The sequence below is a fragment of the Rhipicephalus sanguineus genome, chromosome 1 (assembly GCF_013339695.2).
Source record: "Rhipicephalus sanguineus isolate Rsan-2018 chromosome 1, BIME_Rsan_1.4, whole genome shotgun sequence".
NCBI lineage: Eukaryota > Metazoa > Arthropoda > Arachnida > Ixodida > Ixodidae > Rhipicephalus > Rhipicephalus sanguineus.
In genome coordinates this window covers 208,976,217-208,999,978 of record NC_051176.1, presented here as the reverse complement: position 1 = coordinate 208,999,978, position 23,762 = coordinate 208,976,217, and the positions used below count along the sequence as shown (strand labels likewise).

General features: G+C 44.4%; 1 protein-coding gene and 1 long non-coding RNA gene across 2 annotated transcripts in view; both read left to right on the top strand.

Annotated features, from left to right (window-relative positions):
- The window catches only part of LOC119381375 (hemicentin-2-like), a 216,190-nt gene that overhangs the window by 170,983 nt on the left and 21,445 nt on the right, over nucleotides 1-23,762 (top strand). The window contains exons 10-11 of the mRNA XM_037649224.2: nucleotides 6,267-6,548; nucleotides 17,102-17,308. Of these exons, the coding sequence (XP_037505152.2) occupies nucleotides 6,267-6,548; nucleotides 17,102-17,308 (489 nt within the window). The remainder of the gene's footprint in view (nucleotides 1-6,266; nucleotides 6,549-17,101; nucleotides 17,309-23,762) is intronic.
- LOC125759799 (uncharacterized) lies at nucleotides 18,115-22,997 on the top strand. The gene is made up of 4 exons (XR_007417492.1): nucleotides 18,115-19,708; nucleotides 19,775-19,846; nucleotides 21,833-21,897; nucleotides 22,277-22,997. It is a non-coding gene; the product is annotated as an uncharacterized LOC125759799 (long non-coding RNA).

Sequence of the window (23,762 nt, the reverse complement as noted above, 5' to 3'; positions counted from 1 at the left end):
ACACTAACGTGATCTCTCGTACGAGCTCGCGGACGGGTGGACGAAGACGTTTGGCATAGAGGTGTGACTTTTGATGGCTGGGAACCTATTGTAACACCTTAATAAAATTGATTATTGATTCCTGACAATCTCTCCTGCAATTGTGTGCGTTTCTATTTGTACTTTCAGAGGTTGTAGGAAATCTCTCTCTCTCTCTCTCTCTCTCTATATATATATATATATATATATATAGCAGTTCCGTTTCCTTGAATTCGTTGATATAAATTAGTAATTACTAACCAGGACACTGATCACCTGTAAACTGATAATGTGTTTCTGGCTGGGGGCCATGTCATGTACTTTCTTTTACGTTTGTATGTATTACCTTATTTATTTTCACGCGTGTTGGGCTATTCGTGTTTCTACGCTGGGGACGCTGTACGTTATAACAAAAATTTGAACAAGGTAGATTTCTTTAAACATACACAGCTGTGCTTCCCCCTGAACGCCGCGAGTTTTTTTTATTCTTTTTTTCGTCTCACTTATAGTAGTACAATTTCAGTGTAAGGAAAATACTCGAACCACTAGATTTTGATGAACGCTTAAGTACCGTGAACTTTACTCTGGGCCGAAAGAAAAAATGCGGCAGGAAAAGGAGAAAGTCAAACCAGGCAGAACAGAAAACCGCCTTCAACCACGGTTGTATTAAAGATGTTTCCACTGCTATGCTAGCAGAACACGCATTAACACGCTGGTTAACGCGCCTATGCGCTTTAGTTGAGCGGATCGGTGCTCAGGGAAAAAAAAGTGCAAGATGAGCACTCGCCGTTATACCACCAATTATTCTGACGATTACAGCGTGATAGGCGTTGGTGTTATCGGGATAGGCTCGAAGAATTCCACGAAGTTTCATACACTGAAAGCATATTGCTGTATTTGAGATTTACGAAAATGGTTAATGAGACCAGCGTTAAACGTTCACTTTTTCAACTTGGGAAGGTTGGAAAAAGAAATGCTCGAAGCAGGCAGATTACTACCCTCTCCATCAGTCAAACCTGCTGAGTTGTATATAAGCACCGAAATATCTCCGAATTCATCCTGACCTCTCCACTGAGTCATGTCAAATACAGTGACGGTATCACTTTGCGACGTTTTACATCGTTGTACGTGGTTCAAAAACATATTCTAGAAGCCAGCGTTTACCTTTTCTTACATGGGGACAGCCAAGATCTTGGCGAAAAACACAGTGGTGATTTATTTCAGCATTAGACGAAAACTCGTAAGGTAAGGGTTGAACATTGGCTGGTTTAGAAATCAGAGTCAACAAGTTAGCTATTCGTGCGACATTCCACTTATCAATGGCTGGGTGTGTCCAGATAAGATCGAACACGAGGTCCCGGTCACCATTCCCGATTGTGATGAAATTTACTGTAGGTCAAGGCATTACACCCAGAACAATGGTTTCGCAGTTAGTTTTGCGAAAAAAAAATTTGTTCGCCTGAAAAAAAAATATACAAATTTTGGCCGCAAAAAACGCTTTTTCGTCAATTTCGCGATTTCTGAATTTTGAGCGCACCTAGGGAAAAAACAGTGCACTTCTTCGTCACAATATCTATTCCCCTTAAAGAACAAGTGACATACAATGTTATGAGTCTATTATTTTCCTTGCTTGTCGAAGCACTTTTGAAGAAAAAAATCACAAACTTGGTAAATCGCACAAAATACCTGTATTTCAGGAATTTATTGCTGCAAGTAAGTTAAAGTGAGGATAATAAAAATTGGTACATATTAACTTTCATACTTTCACTCTCTTTTAAAATAATTTGCGTGGTTTTGTCGCGCTCCGTTTTACTTGATAATTGGGCTGAAACGTAAGTGATTTACCAAAAACGCCAAACTTTGAAAATGATTTTCTCAAAAAGGCCATTTTTAATTTTTTTAAAATCCCTCTGATTGAATTCAAGGACGTCATCTACCATTGTGCAGAAAAAAACGTTGCATTATTTTGGTTGCTAACAAGTTATAGGGCGTCAAATGTGACCATGCCAGCCTAGCGGCCGCGTCGTTCGTTGTGGGCTGAAACTGGGATATAAGTTGCCAAAAATACTTGTACGTGACATAATCACAAATCAGCAGCTCCACACCAACAAATGCGCAGCCAGGTGTCATGGTTCAGCAAGCTTTGTCTTGCGATCAGCCGCTTGACAAACTCGCAGCAGCGGCCGCTCGATGCTGCGGGCATTCACATTACATGAGTGCCGCTTCGACTGCGGATGAGCTCCGCTTGCGCGCCAAACTACGCTCAGAGGACAAACGAAAGAAGGAATGCATCACTGTGAAAGTTGAAGGCCGTTAAGTGCCAACAAATGTCATTATATACAACGAAAACTCTGCCGACAATTTCCTAGTGAGCGCCTCCAGTAGTGCGCTCATGTGTTGCTTTTTCTCTTCTGATGGCCTAAAGATAATTAGGTTCGTTCTATGAGCAACATATGACACAAAAGAAAGCCATTGACATCTAAAGAAAGCTGTCATACGTGCTTCCGATGGTCGAGCAACTCAAACTGCACTTGTTCATCCCGTGCCAGAACACTTGTGTCAGCCGGCTGTGAAAAGAAGTGTGTCCAAGTCCTTTACTTCATTAAAGAACCGCTTTTAGAATACTGTATTGTTGTGCGTACGCAGATAGAATATTCAACGCAAGTCGAGCGTTTATCACGATATTATGCGGCTTCGGGCATAACAGCAGGGAAAAAAAATTCGGCAGATACCACGTACCGTGGGAATCGATGTGATGCGAAGCATGCGCAGGAAGGTAGCTGTGTCGCAATTCTTCACAATGAGCGAAACGTTGAGGAATGACGCTAGAGAAATGTGCAAATGGTATACGCACACATATTTTGAAGAGTCGAACATGTGTTATATAACCAGTTGTTTAGAGTTGCTTAACGATGCCAACAGCAATATAGGTGTTACCAACACGAGACACAGTACGCTGATATGTAGTGCTTATATTCTTCAATACTGGATTACGCGAATTCAAATAGGACAATGAACACAGATGCACAGGACAGGCGCTACTCACAACTAAGCTTTATTCAGAAAAGTTCACCTCGATATATACACCGCCGAGTGGCACGAGCAGGCACACTGCATGCACGTTACAGTCACAGTTGCAGTTGTTACAGTTGCGTTAGAGTTGTTATGCTTAACTTATCCGTTATGACGGAGATCGCACGCACGTTTCACGAACCTGTGTGCATGTGTGGAACGGGTTCTTGGCAGTTCTTGAATACGGTCATCATCACCGTGATCAGGGAGCACCAGCAGCTGGACAGGTCTTGTTATTGGATCCGCTCGTGATCGCGGCTACGAACGGTCTGAGTATAGTAAAAATGCGAGGTATAGTAGAGCTGGGTGGAAACCGCGTATGGCTCTTGCGAAGAAATGATCTATGATGCCTGCTGTCCTGGACCTGGCACCAAGGTCTTGTGATTCCCTGTCTACATCCAAGCCGTCTTTCACGCCGTCGAAGCGTTGTTGGGTTTTGATATATCAATGCTGAAGTCGCCGGTAATCATGAGGGACATGGTCCTCTCGGCAGAGTTATATCGTAGGAAGCATTGACCCTGGTTCTTGCGTAATCCACGTGGTCGACGTTGCGGAGCACGTGGACGAGTGGATGGTAGTCCAGCGTCTACCAGAGGGGCTCGGTCTTCAGTTCCCTAACTTTCCTTGCGTCCGCCGCTGTGGTGCAGTGGCTACGGTGCTCGGTTGTTGACCCGAAGGTCGCGGGTTCGATCCCGGCCGCGGCGGTCGCATTTCGATGGGGGCGAAATGCTAGAAGCCCGCGTAGTGTGCCATATCAGTGCACGTTAAAGAATACCAGATGGTCAAAAGTTCCGAAGCCTTTCACTTCGGCGTCTCTCATAATCATATCGTGGTTTTGGGACGTAGAACCCTAACAATTACTATTATCATCACTTTCCTTCCGTGTCAATGTGTATGTTCGCGTTTACTGCGTTGATTGAGACTCTGTTATCACCTGTGGCACATACCCGCATAACATGAACTCTGGTATACGGGTATGTGCCACACGTGATTGCGGGAAAGGGTTTCATGACGCACGCGAAAGGTATTTTGCGTTATTCATGTCATGACCAGTGAATCGTGTTCGTCATGCACTGATTCTATGCTGTGCAAATATTGGTATATTACAACCTATGGAGACGACCACGAGAGCGCCCAGACGTAGGCGGCTAGATAGATAGATAGATAGATAGATAGATAGATAGATAGATAGATACGTAGATAGAAACGCCCAAAGTGCCAGAGGTTCGCTAAGAAATGCTTCGCATTTAAAAATACATCCGTGCTGTATTGAAGGCGCTCATTGGGAAATTGCCGGCAGAGTTTCCGTTGCATATTTGACATTTGTTGGCACTTAACGGCCTTTAACTTTCACAACGATGCATTCCTTCTCTCATTTGTCCTCTGAGCGTAGTTTGGCGCTCAAGAAGCTCATCCGCAGTCGAAGCGGCACTCACGTAATGTGAATGCCCGCAGCATCGAGCGGCCGCTGCTGCGGGTTTGTCAAGCGGCTGATCCCAAGACAAAGCTTGCTGAACCACGGCACCGGGCTACGCATTTGTTAGTGTGGAGCTGCTGATTTGTGATTACGTCACGTACAAGTATTTTTGGCAACTTATATCCGAGTTTCAGCCTATAACGAACGACGCGGCCGCTAGGCTGGCATGGTCACATTTGACGCACTATAATTTTTAGCAACCAAAATAATGCAACGTTTTTTTCTGCACAATGGTAGATGACGTCCTTGCCTTCAATCAGAGGGATCTTTAAAAAAATTAAAAATGGCCTTTTTGAGAAAATCATTTTCAAAGTTCGGCGTTTTTGGTAAATCACTTACGTTTCAGCCCAATTATCAAGTAAAACGGAGCGCGATAATACCACGCAAATTATTTTAAAAGAGAGCGAAGGTATGAAAGTTAATATGTACCGATTTTTATTATCCTCACTTTAACTTTCTTGCAGCAATAAATTCCTGAAATACAGGTATTTTGTGCGATTTGCCAAGTTTGTGATTTTTTTCTTCAAAAGTGCTTCGACAAGCAAGGGAAATAATAGACTCATAAGATTGTATTTCACTTGGTCTTTAAGGGGAATAAATATTGTGACGAAGAAGTGCACCGTTTTTTCCCTAGGTGCGCTCAAAATTCAGAAATCGCGAAATTGGCGGAAAAGCGTTTTTTGCGGCCAAAATTTGTATTTTTTTTTTCAGACAAACAAATTTTTTTTTGCAAAACTAACTGCGAGACCATTGTTCTGGGTGTAATGCCTAGACCTACAGTAAATTTCATCACAATCGGGGATGGTGACCGGGACCTCGTGTTCGATCTTATCTGGACACACCCGGCTTAATATTTGTCGCACATTCAACGTTACCCCTCAATGTTCTATTCTAACTTTCGTGTGTGGCACATGGTGATTCTGCTGAACCGCTCTTTCACATAGGTTTTGTACATGCAGAACAGTTCAGATGCTGTTGTCCATTTTGCTATGTACTTGTTCACTTACTTCTCTCTTCACTAAAGTAAAAACACTGTTTTAGCGAGATGACAGTGTACTACTTTGTTATAATCAATTCTGTGGTAATTAATGAGTACAGGGTGCTGTTTCCGTGCTCAGAAAGCAGCAGAGGTTAGGTTCGTTATTCGTGTTCGTTTAGGATATGACGCTTTCCTTTGCCTGAACGCCTCATGTATATGGCAGTATAACTGAATGTTTGCACGAGTTTGTTACTACTCATGGTGAAATTGCAGCGCACGCAGTACACACAAAGTCAAGTGTGTTTATTATGTGTTGCTGCACTGTGCCTCATCTATACGTATACATATTGAAACACGCCCTGATAGCTCTAAATACTTCAAGAAAAAATTTGGAAGTACTACTCGCTTTACTAAGAGCAATGATAATAGAGTATGGGTACAGCACGTCTTCAATTAGACGATTCTTACACTGGCCACTTGAAACAGCCCTCGTGCGTATCTCTTAGTTGCGCAAAAACAGCCTTAACGCTCCATATGACAGATGCGCCAGAGAAGCACTCGTTGAGCGAAGCGCAAACGCATTGTTTGGGAAACTTCCAAATCCCCAGATGCTTGAGAGAGCAGTGTAGTTGAGTCCTTTCTCCAACCTTAGCCAGCACGCGTGGTGTCATGTGCGTGGCCAGCCCTCCTAATTAGCGTTCTTCCTCTCCTCCTCACCAGTGGATGGAGATGCAGGTGAAGAGGAACCGCAGCTGACTCTGGAGCTGCGCCGCCCTCTGTCGGGCACAGCAGGAGGTGCCAACACAAGCCGTGCAAGCAGCAGTGCCGCCTGGAGCAGAACCCAGTCCGGTCGGCGCTCCCTCTGGCTGCGCGGCCTGGCACCAGACTCGCCGCTCGAGCTGCTGGTGTTTGCCGACAGCCCCAGAGGGCGCAGCCAGCTCGCCGCTCTCAGGGCTCAAACTCTTCCTGAGGCTTCGGCGGCTCCAGGGAGCAGTGGAAGAGGTGAGACAAAACAGTGGCGCTGGGAAGGGTATTACCATGTGCCGTACCTCGTTGCAATGCATATTTTTGTTGTTTTTGGATTTTTATTGTTCTTAGTCCCCTACATATCTGGCTCCATGGAACTTTCTGTAGAGAATCTGTGTCAGAGCTTCCGTGAACTCACTACCTTTTTTTCCCTAACCTTCCCCTCTCTCTCATTTTTCTATTCTGCTTCCCCAATATCTCACTGTATGGGAGCCAACTGGAAGCTTTTGTGGTCAACCTCCCTGCCGTCTGCCTTCCTTCCTTCTATATCAGTGCTTAATCTCCTTTTATTTAGAGAAGGGAGCTCCACTTTGCTCGAAGGGGCCCCTCGCCCTTATGGGCTGCTTGTATGTATGTATGTATGTATGTATGTATGTATGTATGTATGTATGTATGTATTGCTGGTCACCAGGAAAGGAGGACCGGGTCCCCCCTTAAATCTTCGTGAAGGCGCCTGCCTCCTTCGACCCTCCCCTCCTCCGAATCTACCCCTGTCACCAGTCCAATGACTCCAAATGTGAGCAAAACTGTTCTGCTGAGTAACATGCGAAGATAAACAGGCTCTGGATGCGAACTTGATTACTTCAGAGGGGCGCTACACTTCGCATTCCTTTCAATGTGTTTTTCACGCTTCCTTTCTAAGGAGCCTTTCAGACGATTAAAAGAGTGTCGATTGTAGTTCGTGCCGCTCCATGCGTTACTGCATGTTACATTGTTCCTGATTATGCGTTACTTCTGCGTAGATCCAGAAAAAAACATGATTTAACATTTAACAGGGCTTGAGATTGTTCTTGTGTCTCTGTGTGACAGAAGATAAACAGAAGGTCCAAGTGGGCTTTCGCCTTCACGTTTTTAGAACGTTCTAAGCCTGCGCCGAACTTTTTTTTTTTTTTACTCGCGCGAACACGGCAAAGACGATGCAGGCATGCAGCTCGCGCTCTCGTGTGTTTTTTTTTTTTTTCACTCGTGGGAGGCCTAGGCCTACCAACTAAACTGCTTATTTTAATAAAAGTTTCTTCTTCCTCCTCCCCCTCACGCCAACGGCGCAAAAACGAAGTGAATGCAGTACAGGCGTATCTGACGCGCTCACTCCTTTTTTTAGACCATTAATTTCGGAACTCACACGACCTTTCAACGTATATATCTAATGCTTTCGCCTTAAAAACGACTTGTGAATTCAGCCTCCGGCCACCTCGGCCTACGACGTGCAGTTATGGTGGCGTAGCCAGACTCCAAAGCTCGCTCAACCTAACAGGCTACCGTTCGCACAGATACGACAGGAAAATCTCAGCCCTGCAAAGCCACTCAGTCAGTTTGTCAGCCTTTTCTGGCTCCTTTAAACGCCCTGCTACACAGATGTACAGTGCGGTCCACTGTTAAAGGGAACACTCAAATGAGCACCTTTCATACTGCTGGCCCCCTAAATGCAAGTGCACGTGGAAACTTGGTTCGTGCCCAACACTAGTCTGTCAAGAGGAGTCAGAACTGTCAACCACCAGTAGTCGTATGCAAATCTAAGCCACGATTCTTTTCTAAGAGATCTAAATCTAGACATATACTTCACGCAAGTGTTCCCTTTAACAGTGGACCTGTCTGTACGTACGTAATTTAAAACATAGGCAGACTACAGGCGATGCGCATTTGACGTATTTGCTCAGTAATAATTGTGTCCCTGAAGCAAGAGAAAAGCATGCGATCAAGGGCAGAGAGGTTAGTCAGGCTTAATAACGGCTTGGCTACATAGAACTGTGAGATGGCGTAAACTAGAAAAACATGTGCAGAACAGAGAAAATTTGTCGCCACACGGGTTATTCAGGCGGCGAACCGATTAGGAGAGGAAAATGAAGAAGGCAAGAGCGTCAGCCAGAAGAGCATCTGGTTAGCTATGCGTGGGAAAGGCAACAGAAAAATATAAATAAAAGGAGAGGAAGGAAGGAAAGATGTCGGTAAATGCCTGGTACGTGCGCAGACGGCGCCCACGCAATCAGCAGCGTCGCATGGACCAGTCAGTCTCAAGCAGCACAAAAGAGGATTGATTGCCTTATGGGCTGACGAACGATAGGGATGGCGCTCGAATTGGGCCTTCGTGGACAGCAGCCAGTCGTCACAACGCGTTGGAGAGCCTTGGTGATTGAAATCGAAGACACAATGAATTCTCGATGTTCTCTTCACTGCTGCAGACATCGTTCGCAGCCCTGCCGGTCATTACAATTAGTGTAGCATAAGCCTTCATAAAAGCAACTCGCAATCACAGTCCACAAAGAAGAGATGCCCCACATCGATGAAGTCCGGAATGGAGGTCCGAGGAGTAGCGAAAGGATTAGTTTGTGCAATCTTGTGCGCCTTATATTTGGAGTGTTACACTGAGCGAACAAGTGTGTGCGTGTCAGATGCTGCCTGCCTTGCAAAAGCCGCCTTTGAAAGTTTGATAAGAATGTCCTGGTCTTCTTGACGCGACGGCCAAGCAGCTTTGTCTGCGTAATCATTTCCAATAATCTCGCATTCGCCAGAAAAGAAATGTGGTGTCTTTCTTTTCACGAGGTGTTGAATTTGTGATGATTTCGTACGTCAGCTGCTAGTGTGGTCCACGTCAGAGAACTGAGTGCATACACTGTTACGTCATTTCTGAGTAAGAAAACACAGCCCGCTTATCAAGGCTCGATGTATCACTGAATTGGAATTGGTGTAAATAGAGCCGTGGGTTGTACCGCGGTAGTCATTGTGGCATGTGATATCATTAAAGGGACTGCTACCGTGCTTTATTGTTTTTCTGTATTGTGTCGCAACAGGAAGCATACCTTATGAAGTGTACAACCTTGTAGCGGTTTCTCTGAAAAGCGAGCAGAAATTTTATAACAGAATTTTTCTATCTACGTTATGTCTTCGTGAAGTGGTGTAGGGACACCGACAACATTGGTCACTGCACGCGATGACAATGGCTGTGCCGATTAAAGTCGAAAACCAGATTCACATGCAGTTTTTTTATTCAGGATTAGGTTTTGTTTAAGATTAAAACGATTACCAAAATGATCGTTTAGAGCTCGCAAACTGCCAAATAAAGTAATATTACCACATACTTTCAAGCCTTGTTTAGCCAGCCTGAAAAACCACCGCAGTCCAGCGGAGGACTTCGTGTTTTCCAGCAACACTGGTTTGCCGGCGTTGTGAAACGAACTGTAGTGGTTCCACTCATGCCAAACGTGCCACTAAAGCGAATATGAGACGAGCTTCACAGAAGAAGAGAAGGCCCTTGGTGTTTTTTATTTATCTTTTGGTGTTCTGCGTTGCATATGCAACATCACAGCCAACAGCAGCGGAATTTGAAGACAAAATCTTCTTCAGTGTAGAACCCATGGGGTTGACCGTGTGGCGAAGTGACTTCCGCATCGGCGAATAGTCCAGTGCTGGGCGGTATCGAAGATACATGTATCTTAGATACTATCTTAGATACTCTATGGGTATCTTGTATCTGTATCGCGATACTTCTCGAAATAAGAGTATCAGTATCTGCATTTCTGATACATTCGCTAATGTATCGTGTAGCTTAAGATACAAGATACTTCTATCGCAACGCAACCGCACGAAACATTAATCGCTGGCCAAGCTCCGCTTCTCAAGCTGGTGCGGGTGCCACTAAGTCATCTGAATAAGTCTAAGGGCAGTGACGTAATTTTATTTTTTCGCCAGAGTCCTCCAGTGAGGACAGAAGGTGGGGAAGTCAAGCGCATGAACGTCTACGCCCAGCCCACGTCCCTTTTGTTTTCTTGATTTTTTTCTTTTAGTTGTGCCGTGTTCGTGGTCGTGGCTTGCCTCGTCGTTCCAGAGCACTGTTATATAAACTAAGAGTCGGTTCAGTATTGGTGCGTGAACGCCTATTCCGTCAAGGACGTGTGAACAGTCCGTTGTGTGCAGCTTGTGGCTCATGTGAAACACTTGAGCATCTTATAATACACTCTCTCGCGTTTGCTACGCAGCGGGCTTTGCTTATTAAGGAATATAAATTCCTCGGACTTAAATGCGCGACCATCGACGATTACCTCTTTCCGAGAGGTTGTGTATCTCGACGCGACCAGGCCCATCGAGCTCTGCTGACCTTCATGGACCAAACAGATCTGGCCGCCCGTTTATAAGCGTTCCTTTTTTTTTTTTTTTTTTTGTGTGTGTGTGTGTGTGTGTGTGTGTGTGTGTGTGTGTGTGTGTGTGTGTGTGTGTGTGTGTGTGTGTGTGTGTGTGTGTGTGTGTGTGTGTGTGTGTGTGTGGTGTGTGTGTGTTTACCTATTATTGTCCAAGTCTTCGTCAATTTTTTCTTCACTTTCCTATCTCCTTTCCTCTTTTTCTCCTCCTAACTTCCTTTCCTCTGTCTCTTCCCTCCTCCCGAAAGAGCAGGCAGGCGTTGTGCCCCTTCTGGTGGCATTTGCCAGCTTGCTCTCTCCCTCTTTTCTCTGTGTCCTTGTGCTTGTATGTATGCAAATCAAATAAATAAATAAATAAATAAATAAATAAATAAATAAATAAATAAATAAATAAATAAATAAATAAATAAATAAATAAATAATGACGCGACACTTGCTCTTAGCCACTGTCCTGCGCCGCGTACTCCACTGTGTGCGGCGTCTATCGCGCATATTCTGATGTTGCTATAGTGTCGTTACTGATTCTCTTGCGTCTTGCTTCGTAACGAAATGCGATGCGTGTAAGGATGGGGTTGCTTCGCGTTTCATGGATTTTACATATCAGCTATTTGAAGGATCTCGTGGATGTAAGTTTGACTTCCATGCAATGAATTAACTTATATGCAGATAAGATTCTAACAACTTCAGCACCACTGGTACTGACGCTAGAACTAATAGAGCAAGCATTTACCAAACAGAAAATATCTTGGCGTACCGCATTTTTCACTTCCTGCTATATTTATTCAAATAATTTATGAAATCATATGTTCATTATAAGTACAAAGTGCTTTCTTTGCTGTCCTTTTGCATCCCGTACATTACCTAGGTCCCTGTGCTGTTTTTCCGGTCACTAAGGGACCGCATCGGTCCCGAAACGTCGGGTCAGTTTTATAGCTTCTAAAGTTTAACTTTAGCAAAGTGGCTGGAGAGTTTATTATTTTTCGTATAAAGCTCCCAATATAATATATCTGTTTTATTCTTTTAAAGGGACTGACAACCAATTTTTAGGGCACCTATTTTCTTTAGCGCAACGGAAAGCTAACTGGTCAGAGTGTCAGCCACAGAATAGTAACGTGGAAAACGCCGTGAAACATTTTTAATCCGAATTTTTCTATCTGCGGCAAATATGAAGTCTTACACGCTTGACAACACATGCTGCAAACAGTGGGCGCAAGAGCGGTTCGTGTTCGAGCGCGGCGGTTTACTGCGCACGCGTGCACTCCGCGCGCATGCGCCGCGGCTCGACATGGTCCACTGGCGGCCGCGAAGGCAGCGCCGCTTCTCACCGTGCAACTCCTTTTACCTCGTAGGCAGCACAGAACAGAGCGGGGATATATAACAATAAACATACTCTAACTTTGAGGACCAATTATGGTGCGCAGGACAGCATCAGGGACTACGTGACTATGTACAGCAAAGTGACCGACTTCATAATCCAGCTTCAAGGCTCTTCCGCTAGGCTGCGCGACATACCGGTTTTTGTTGCCTTTAAGCATGATTTAAAAACATAAATCCTACTCACAACGCGAAAAGGATGCTGGAATCTGTCACTATCTTTCACGGTCTTTTCATTTCCCACCAGGATCTATAATCACACGTTCTGCACAGTTGTCGGTCCCTTTAACTGTCTGCTTTATTTCTACTACTTTTACACATTGTTTGCCAAGACGATTTTGAAAACAAATATATAATGATGTGGGCGTGCCTTGAGTATACAGTACAAAATATTCTGCTTAGCGCTTAGGAAAATATCGAAAATGAGTGGGCGTTATAATAATGGAAATTATTAGGAGTCATCGTAAAGATGTCAGCAAGGCGATTCGAGAAACGTTGTTACACCGAATGCTCCGTTTTACTCATGAGCGCCCCAACGAGTCGTTTCAGACAATTTTGCATAGGCACTGAATTTTCTATTGTCTCAACAAGTAAGCGCACAATACTTCATGCTTAACTGTCATAGCTTTTAAGGGCGCCGTATGTATCGTGTTTCTGTACTCATTAAATGTGAACGTTTGATACAGAACCATCTGTCTATTTTAATTATATTTCTTTTCTTGTTTTAGGCCTTCCTAAACTTTTTTGCTATTACTAATCGCCACGTAATCGGAGCTATAAATGACAGTAGCGCGAAAAGCGGCGGTGTCATGCGACGCTTTGTGCAAGTATACAGTACGTCTGAGACGTTCTTGGGTTGCTGAAAAAAAAATTGCTCCGTTCAAGAAAAATTGCCACAAGATTGCACGTTAGTGAGTATATCAACAAAGAATTTTTTACGCCAGCAGATAAGAAGAATGCGAAAATTCTACGTATACACCAGGAGTCTCAAACTGACCGTATAGTCACGAAATTTAGTTCCATAGGGACCGGGATAGTGAAGCTGGTGGGAGCGGAGGTCGGAGATAGTTTGAACGAAATGTCACCAATTAAACGTTGCCATTTGAAAGGAAGCCTTTCCAATATCTCATACATAGGTCATTTCTGAAGGGGATTTGGAGTCAGGATCCGAAAAACATCGATACCGATCTACACAATGAGTGAAATATGGACGCGGATTCTGAAATATAGTTTTTGTTCCACGGTTATCTTTCACCACATCGTGACCACGTGTCCTCGCGAAAGGAATGCTTGAGACCAGTCATGTCTGTGTAGCTAATGTACATGCTTGTTAAGAAAATAAAAACAGATGGGACCAATACAGTCATATGTGCGAACCGAGCCGCTAGCGAAAGGTCTCAAACACCTAGTATACACCACGTGTGTCCCCCCCCCCCCCCCCCCCCCCCCAAAAAAAAGTTGCTACCAGCGTTGCTGCTGCTGTACACATGTCCGGGTATATGGTATTGTGCAAACTGTCTTTTACGGGCAAGGTAAAAGTCCACACCGACCGGTATTTGCGCCGCCGTGCGAAGTTTTCTTGTTGACGTTATTGTGATTATATGGCAACCCGCTAGCTGGTCGGCAAGCTGAGCAGCGACTCCCATCAATTGCAAAAATGACAAGCAAGAAGCGCTGTCAGATAAGTGTATAAGTAGTTGGCCTATTAAGAAGTTAAAACAAACCCCAATAAGCTGTTTTGGAAGGAAAGTAATGTACTTTGAGCAAGAAGGGCGAAACTTTTGAGATACTAACAGATATTTTATTCAAATGAAACAAATTTGGTCACAATTAAAGAAAGTTTCAAGCAGACATTTTCGTGCATATATAGGCGTTTACTACTACATCATATGGACCTATAATAACAAATTTGAGAATGTATCGAAGTATCTTAAGATACAATTGCCAAGTATCGTATTGGATACAGTTATTGCCGCAGTATTTTGCATCTGTATCTCAAATACTTCTTGTCTGAGTATCTTGTATCGTATCGCGATACAATTTCAAAGTATCTTTGCCCAGCCCTGGCGAATACTGGTATACGCTTTTACGAAAGAGAACTCACGGTCATGGTTCAAAAATTTTGCGAAGTCAATCGCGCTTCTCTTCGCCTAAGTCATTTTTTTTTCTTTTGAGTGGCGCCGGTAGCGCCGCACGCCGTGCTCACGTGGCTCACGTTTTTCCGCCGTGCAGGCAAGCGAACGCGGCGCCGGCAGAGCCACCGGGTGCCCCTTTGCATAGTTTCCTAAAATTAAATAGATGGGACTCTGGCGCTGTGATCGTTCAGTTCACGATGTGAATGATGGTAGTGCACGGATGTCTAATCTTCGTGCTTTTGGCTTCGAACGCACTTGTGGCTTTGTTTACTGCTGTGTTTTGGCGTTTGTTTCGGATAAAAAAATAGACCGTTGTGAACTTCGTGACCAGATTTGAATTGGTGAGACTAAAAGGGATAAAGTGGTGAAGTGGAACTGCTGACTTTTGCTGAAGTTCGTTTTGCGACAAAGCGGATGCAGGCGACGGGGAGCCAAATGGAGTCGAAATAACGAAGTTTAGACAAATCCGTGTACTATGCTTCAGCCATGCTGGCTGAAGCGCCACGCGTTGCAGCTCTCATAGACACTAGCGCCAGAGTTCCCTCTAGTAAGCATTGTAGGAAACTGTATGCCTCTTTCAACGAGCGAGAAAAAAGAACCTAATTTCCTCTCTGACGCAAAGAAAAGCTGCCAAAAGTGCATAAAATACAGTTTTAAGTTAAACATACTTGTTTTCAAGCAACAGGGGCGTAGCCAAGGGGGGGTTTGGGGGGGTTCAAACCCCCCCCCTGAAGTTTTTCAGTTTTGCTTGCATATATAGGCACGCACACATACAAACGCACGCACGAACATACATAAAGTATGGTTGAACCCCCCCCCCCCCCCCGAAAAAAATTTCTGGCTACGCCCCTGTCAAGCAAAATAAGTTTACCTGCGAGAGTCTTTTTCTTCTACCAATTGCTTGAACCACATCGCTGTTGGGTCACGCTGGCGGTCATGCTTTCACGACATTCAGAGCCAAATTAAAAATATAATTCCTGTTTTATTGGACAAAAGCATGCTGGTTGCCACCGATGTGACAAACAATCTTCTCAATTTTTTCCGAGCCGAGTCCCTTTAATCGCAATGTTATACTCCATGTCCCTTTAATTGCAGTGTTATACTCCATGTCGGTGTAACCGCAGGCCGCCAGACGTGGTCGATATAGTCGTGTCATTAGTATAGGTTTGTGTGTGGTTGACCGAGTTCTAGTACAAGATGAATAAACTGAGTTGCTTTAGTGAGAGGCTGTGGTAGATCAGACTTTCGAAGTCTTCAAATCGCCAGGTGTGCTTTACGATAGACCATGGAAGAAACAATGGGTTGGGCACAGGGGCGTACCTTAGTGTAAAATGATGCACGTGATGCAAAGACAGCTGCACTAATTGTCGTTCGGGACCTTTCAACGGTGAGAATGGCGTGGTGGTGGGAAGGGGTCCGAATGAAAGGCTGGCCTCGTGCACCAATCATCTTAATGGTAATGTGGGCATCTTAGTATCATGGGCATTTTGTGTCTGCCAAATGGACATCGCTATAGTAGATGGGCGGTGGTTTGACTTCCTTACTTTATTCGCCATGTTAATGCATGGGCCACGGAAACGCTTTGAATAGGTTCCTGAAGAAATTTGAAGCGCAAACGGTCTCCCTGCTTTGTGCTGAGCGCCTCCTTTAACCTCGATATAGGGCACAAGAAGACGGCGTGCGGCCAAACTCATCCTCCATTGTGCCATGTAACCTACTGAAAATTTCGAAGGAAAGACCCGGTATCACGTTGGATCACATCTTATATTTTGTTCTAGCACGTAGACCTGTTCGAGGAAGGCGTAACGTACCGTATGTAGCTTTCGTATCTTTGCCAGGTCACCCGTCACGGTGGTCTAGTGGCTATGGTGCTCGACTGCTGACCCGAAGTTCGCGGGATCGAATCCCGGCTGTGACGGCCGCATTTCCGATGGAGGAGGAAATGCTTGAGGCCGGCCTATTTACGTTTAGGAGCACGTTAAAGAACCCCAGGTGGTCGAAATTTCCGGAGCCCTTCATTACGGCGTCCTTCATTATCATATCGTGGTTTTGGGACATTAAACCTCAGCAATTATTATTATATCTTTTGCGAGGTCACTCCTTGCTGAGGCAGAAAATGCATCTAAGCATATGACTGACCGTGAACAGGCCAGAATACTTGCGAGACTTTTGTAGATAGCTACATAGTCATAAAGGTAATAACGGGACTGTAGTTACGGTGTGTGGCGCTGCTAAACAAGAGTGCGCGGGTTCGACACTCGGCCACAGCGGCTATATTTCCTTAAATGCAGTAATACATATATACTTAGATTCAGATGCGCTTTAAAGAACCTCAGATGGTCAATGTTAATCCGTAGTCCTTCACAATAATAATTATTATAATTTTTATACAACAGTTCCGAATGTATTTTGAAAGGCACGGCAGCAATCACACTACGCTCATTCCTCTGCGTAACTAAGAGCTTCGTGATGCTTGTGTGTGTTGTACTGCCCCATAGCAAAACGCATTACGTGTCTTGAGATCCATATATTTCTCAGTTCAACGCAATCTGAAATTTTCTCATCGTGCCAACTATGCGGGCAAATGTATCTTGCAGATGCTTTATGCGAGCATCCCGTAACATATTTTCTTAAACTGTACTCCCAGCGTTTTTACTGTGTCTGTAATCTATATGGCAAGTGTAGCGCTGGCAGAAAGAGCTCGATTTTTAGCTTTGACAAAATGGGGTGTTAGTGTTCAGTGCACTTCAATGCACGTAAGGATTCCTAGACTTCAGTGAAAAACGCGTTCTGAAATGCGAAACATTTTGTCTGTCTGATGTTTCTTTCTTTCTTTCTTTCTTTCTTTCTTTCTTTCTTTCTTTCTTTCTTTCTTTCTTTTTTGCAGCCCAAGAGAGGCGAACAAAGCAGCAGCCCTTGCTACCTGACGCCAACCAGAAGGAGGAACTGCTTCCGGACGAAGAAGACGCCAGTCAGGAGCAAAGGGGCTGCTGTTCGCCGCTCGTGACCCTTGCGTGCGCGCTTTCTGCAGCCTTGGTAGTGCTACTCCCAGCTGCAGTATTCATCGGTCTTCGTCTAAGAAAGAAATACTATCGTACGTAACCTTATAACATACGCGTTTACTGCGGCTCTTACCCCTGGGTTGACCCACCCAGGGGAAGTCGGCTGTCGCCTTTTCCTGCCCTCCTGTCTTATCATTCACGTTCGTATATCCTTTCCTCGCTGTCCTGTCTCCCACTCCCGTCACTTCTCAATTTTCGAAGGCGGCCTGGGTTAACTTTGTGCAACCAGCCAACCTTGGTCTATGCGCATTGGGTTATCGTAGCGGTTTGAGGCTGGCATCTGCATGTTTTCGCGTATCGCGAATCTTGTAGCGTCCGCTTGTTGGGCCGCCACTGAATCATATTCCGCTATCATGCATAGCGCTTTCTCACTACTAACTGATCGTTCCACTTCAAAGCGTGTACACACCGAAGAACTGACCTTTCTCAGTTGACCTATAGAAGTATTCCCCCACTATCATGTGGTACATAGGGACAAGTCTGACAAAACAGCTACTGACAGCCACCTTCCCTTATGAAAATGAGTCTTGAGTGTCTAGTGTCGACTAGGTGCGCTCCTAATGAGTCACTAGACAGACATTAGACACGCAAAGCCTAATGTCGTTTAACATTAAGTGTACATCGGAGAGTCAAATGACCATGTGCACTTTAATTTCTGGTGACTGAAGTGTTCAGACTTTCAGTTGCCGTTCCTAATGTCAAAACGCGCATCACAACAAAGAAGTTAAATAGCCTTAATCGCCACCGTAAAATCAGTTTATCACAATAGACAAGTTCGTCTTTCAGAGACTACAAGCAATAAACTATTTGTGTTGCAATGTACACAAATATCGTGTTTCAGTAGAATGCGTAAATATTTTACATATATCGCCCATGCACCGGCGATCGAAGAATTGCTGACGACCGCAGCAATGTTCATTATATTACCTGCCGTATAATAGAAGTAAGCATTTCCTTATTTTTAAAAGGCATGAGTCGATCACATATGCAAATATGAACAGATATGATCAAGTGACACTGCGAACACTCGCTCAGGGGCCCGTGTTGCCCATTTGTCCAGTAGAAATTAACGGAGGAGAGTGGGGATTACCCGCACGGCGTCGCGAAGGATTTTGGGGGGCGGAGAAGAATTGGAACTGTGGACAATGGGTGACGTACAGAAAAAAAGTTCGTTATTGTTGTGATAAAAATTAGGGACTGTTCTTATGCATGGTGCACTTACATATATGTCCAAAACAGAATGTTGTTGGTTGCAAAGATACGCGGACAAGCGTTTTTCCCAACCTCAAACTACTGTCTCTATCTCTCCTCGCTGTTGCAACGCTGGTCAGAAGCAGCCGACAAGCAAAGTTCGATTTGGCCCAACGTCGCGTACATCCTTCTCCCGCCCCGCCTCCTCGTAATGTCGTCTCCACGCGACTCTCTTCCGTTCTCCACGGCGTCAACTCCTCTCTCCCTTCACTCCTTCCTTGTCCCATTCACCTCCTCTGCGTGCAACGTTGGGTGTTGCCTATCACACCCTACCCATTCCCTCCTCCTATCATAATCCCTACCTCTTTCTATCCACGGGAGAGGGCAGTAACTTGAAACAAAAAAGCGTTTCTTTTGACAAAACAAAATGTATAGTTGTATAACAAAATCGAACAGCCATAACACATTCCCAACATGCACACACGGGTTAAAAAAAGCCATAAATACACTTTTTTTTATGTACAGTGACAAATAAAAACAACAACATTGCTTTATTTTCTACGGAGCGCTGTTTGAAGAGAGGGTCAGCGCGCACCAAGGAGATATTTATATTTGTTTTGATTTATGCAGCGTCATTTCGCGTTTTTGCACTTGTGAAAACGTCGCACCTTTTACGTGCACCTCACAGTCAAAATAGCGCCTTCGTCTTCAAGTGAGCGCTCGTCACCCTCCACCTTTCCCGACGACTCGCCTAGGGAGCTTCTGACGAATTTCACTAGCAAATGGCTGTATAAGCCTGAGACGGCCGCTCGAACAATGAAATGGCCGTCACATGAGGTACGGAAGGTTCACAAACCAAAACTAAATTCGAAACGCGCGCCGAACCGGACTATTTCGCGGAGCAGTACATGTGCAGTAGCTCCGCCCCCGTAGCCTTCCCTTCATTGCCAAGAAAAGTTGTCCTTGGGGGCGCTTTAGTTGTTTGACGGGTGCACGATGCGCGCGGTTTGTGTGTGTGTGTGCCATGCTGTGTTCTGCAATGCTTCGTTACCACGTTTATCGATTATGCACGTTGGTTACTTGATTCAATGTCAAGTGTACCTTCCAAGACGATCTAGGTCCTAGTCTCGTGACTGAAGGCGAGTGCGGACGTACAGCAGCCTTTTGACAAGACTGTCGCCGAGTGTACGGTACATTGTGGACTGTAAAGCTGAAGAGTGCACAGTGGATGCCTGATTTTGGTAAGTTCTAGAATATTTCTGAATTACACAGCTAGGTTACTTCATTACATGACGTCTTTTACGCAGGAACCGAGTGTGATCGTCTGGGCGGTGTGTTCACTCTGCGGGGATGATGGCCAGAGGAAGGATGATAGACAGGTATGTTTTACGCTATGCTCAATGCTTTCTGTGCACTTTATACGGTTGTATGAAGCACTCACTATGTGCGTTCACTACCTACAACTGCAACGGGTGGATGAAGGCGCGTTGCTTTGCGCGATACTCCGCTCGCTTCTGTAACGCAAGCGTTTCTTGTCATGGCGCTCTTCTTCCTTGGCTGTTTTTCGATTCCAAGAATGCCTGTCGCTCGGCCCGCCCGCTTCCCGCTGCTGCTTCTCTACTCGGGAACTGGTTGACCTTGGGGACGCCTGCGCGATGTATGTGTCGCAGGGAGGGCAACATTCGCCCTTTTGGGCGTAGGGGACCGGAGGGGGGAGGTGAGGTAGGAGGGAAGGACTGAGAGCATGGCTCTTTCCCGGAGAGGGGACGGGTCGCGACCGAGCAGAGAGAGAAAGTGGCCCGCTCTTGGCATTCCGCCGCTCAGAAGCGATCGTAAACCGAAGGAAGAATAATTTGCAAGATTTTTTGTATGCGAGTTGTGATTCTGTAAATAAACTTCTTAGCGTCGTCGAAAGTTATTGAAATCGACTACAGCTGTATACTGCACGAGATCATCGCCTGAAGCTACTTGTACGATGGCTTATCACTTCGGAAATAGAACTGCTTTAAACATAACGTTCATCGCCTAGCCTTCCTATGATGCAGGTACAAATGAAGTAACTTTTCAGGAAACTCAGTAATAATTGGCATGTAGTACGCGGGGAGGAAGATATAAAAACACGCTGCGGCTGCACATGCGCGCGCGGTGCTCTTCAGTGGCGTGTGTTTGTGGCTTTCTCCGCGACTACTGCACCGCGCTTGTTTTTGTTAGAAGTTAGTTGCACTATGGTTAGGATTTTAATCTGACTGTGCAAGGTCGTTGCTACGAGAAACGAACTTGCGTTGGGTGAACCCACTTGAAGATAATACAAGTCAGTGAATTACGTTATATTCTGGTACTAACACCATGTGTACAGTAATTTGAAAGAGCACAAGATGTATATAATTATCAATTCTAGACAAATATGCCAGTTGCGTTTGGCAAGGTGCCCTTTGTTGCAATATTTGTGTTTGAGAAAATGATGTGAAATATTTTTCCCGTCGTTATATTGTTTCCTGAAGCATACTGGTTTATATTAACAGAAGTTGTTGTAATGGTTAAGCAGCACTGTTCCAAGAGCTTTTTATCCACTGTGCTGGGGTGGCAAAAGCACACCTCAATTATGTGCTTATCTAAAGTTCATGTTTCTTTTGTGAGCTTTTCTTAAGGCAGCATGAAACTGAAAAAGCGCTCTTATTTGCAGGTTGTGCGACTAAGACGTAGCATTCATTGTGAGAGTGCTACTTTAATTTTATGAAGTAATTATTATGGGAAACAAATCTAAATTCTCATATGTAACTATGTGTGCAGAAGTTTAGAGAAGGCTGACAAAAGTGGTTAACGGTTTTTTTTTTATGGCTTGCAGCACTACAAATTTAAACCGATATTCCAGGCATTGATTGGCTTTAACACGACTAGAATTACTTTCCTAAACGGCTCAAATTCATCATATAATACAATATGTAAAGCTCGGCATTATGGTGTGTGCACATGGGCCACACATACTCTTATTTTATCAATTTATGCATTTTATATTGTGTAGCAGAGCTGATGTAATTTTCGTCATTTAAATGACCTATATCGTAATCTGCGTTCTCCAACCACATAGTGTTTACTAAGTACATAAGTTTCTGAAAGTTCGGCTTGCAATGGCACCATTACAGTTGTCTGCCATGAGCCGTTGCTCAGGTTATACTTGTTCTTATAGCGCAATCTGAGTCCATCATTCAAGGCCCTTGCTGGTATATAAACATAGACTTGCCTGAATACATTGTATGTATTGTGTGTGAGCTGTAAGGTCTGTGTGGTGCGCCAACTCATGAATGTTTTCTGGTATCCTTAACATATGTACCCGGTGATCTCACCTGTTCGTGGAACTGAAGCAGACGACAGCTTGCAGACGAAGATGGGAGCGTTCTACCTGTGAGCCTGGTCGAGCTTATATTTTATGGTAGGCATTTGTTTCAATCTTTACAAAGTGCTTCGACATGTTGCGCCTGCTCATGAACCTATTGCAACTTTTTTGAGGGAATTCTAAGATCAAAGAAACAAGACCCTAGACGTAACTCCATTAATGTATACTTGATGCTGGACTTGACCTTCTGTGTTGTTTTCCTGTTTTCTTACAGGATTTGCTGAAAGTTTCTATTGGAAATGCGATATAAGATGCAATTTTGACTAACTCTTCACAAAAAGCACTTCACAAAAGTGCTTTTTGTCAACTACCTGCACGGGGCCTTGGCAGTACATCTAAGTGTTCTAAGGTGCACGATGTGTTGGATAAAGTTTTCTTTGCAACTCTTATATATTTACTGCGATCTTTCGTGCAGGATACACATGCATGGATACACATACATGGATTCCCTACAAGGACCCTGCGCATCAAAAGCAATCTGTCATCAATGTTAAGTAGACAGATTAAACGAAACGAAGATATGACAGGTGTACACCATATTTTTCTTTCATTTAACCTCTGCATGTTTCCCAGTCAATAAATGTTTTTATCCATTTTCTTTTGTTGAGAAATGTCTTTGTACAGCACAAGTGTCGTAGAAGGTGCATACATGCACTTTTGTATGATGCTTGGCTGCATGTGTATCAACCAGCAAACACATTGTCAGGCACAACTAATATGTGATTCCGTACTATCATCCGGACATATCATAAATCTTATCATGCACTGTAATAGTTCTGTTTCAGGAATGTTATGAATGTCATTGGCCACGAAGCACAAGCTTGGCCGAGGGTCATTGCAAACAGGATGTTTCATACTCACAAGAAAGTCACTCATAAGGACACATTAGAATGACGGTGGCCAATATGTTTTTGAATGACATTATGAGTACATTAAAACAATTCTGAAGAAATACATTAGAGAATCAAATGAGTGTTGATGTCAAAGGTCGTTTCATGCTCACTAGACTATCACATGTTAATACGCATCGGACTATCACATGTTAATCCGCATCAGACTATCACATGTTAATACGCATCAGAATGATCGGCCAATATGTTTTTGAATGGCATTTCAAATACATTACAAAATTCTAAAGGGACACATTAGAGCGTCAAATGACTGAAATGTCAGAAGTCATTAGACTTTCTTTTTGAACTCGTCTCACATTTTCATAAGGGTTAGGTGTTGGCTATAAACTTACAAAAATGGCCAGTGGAGACCTCCTTCTCGAACTCAGCGACAAGATGCAGTTTCATAAACTAAAGAACCTCGTAACTTTCGGTGACGTTCCCATCACTGTAACACCCCATCCGTCCATGAACTCCACCCGTGGAGTCGTATCAGGCACCGATCTCCTTGACCTATCCGAGACTGAACTCCTCGAAGGGTGGAAGGATCAGAATGTCACAAATGTAAAACCATTTGTCATCCGAACAAACCATCAGGAATTCCCAACCAAACACTTCATACTGACCATTGCCACTAGTGATCTACCACAAAGCATTGAAACTGGCTGCACAAAGACACCTATCAGGCCATACATCCCAAACCCTCGCCAATATTTTCAGTGTCAAAGATTTGGTCATTGCTCTCAGAGCTGTCGTGGTCGACCTACCTGCGCAAAATGTGGTGTCCAAGGCCATGCGTCGGACACATGTAATGAAACGCCGCATTGTGTAAAGTGTGACGGAGACCATGCTGCATACTCGCGTACTTGTCCGCACTGGAAGAAAGAAAAGGCGACCATTTCATTGAGGGTCTGCGAAAACATCTTCAAAGAAGCACGTTGAAGTTGTTCGGCTTTTCACGGCCCAACTTATGCTGAACCTATGCGGGGGCAGCGTCACATCGCCCTCCGC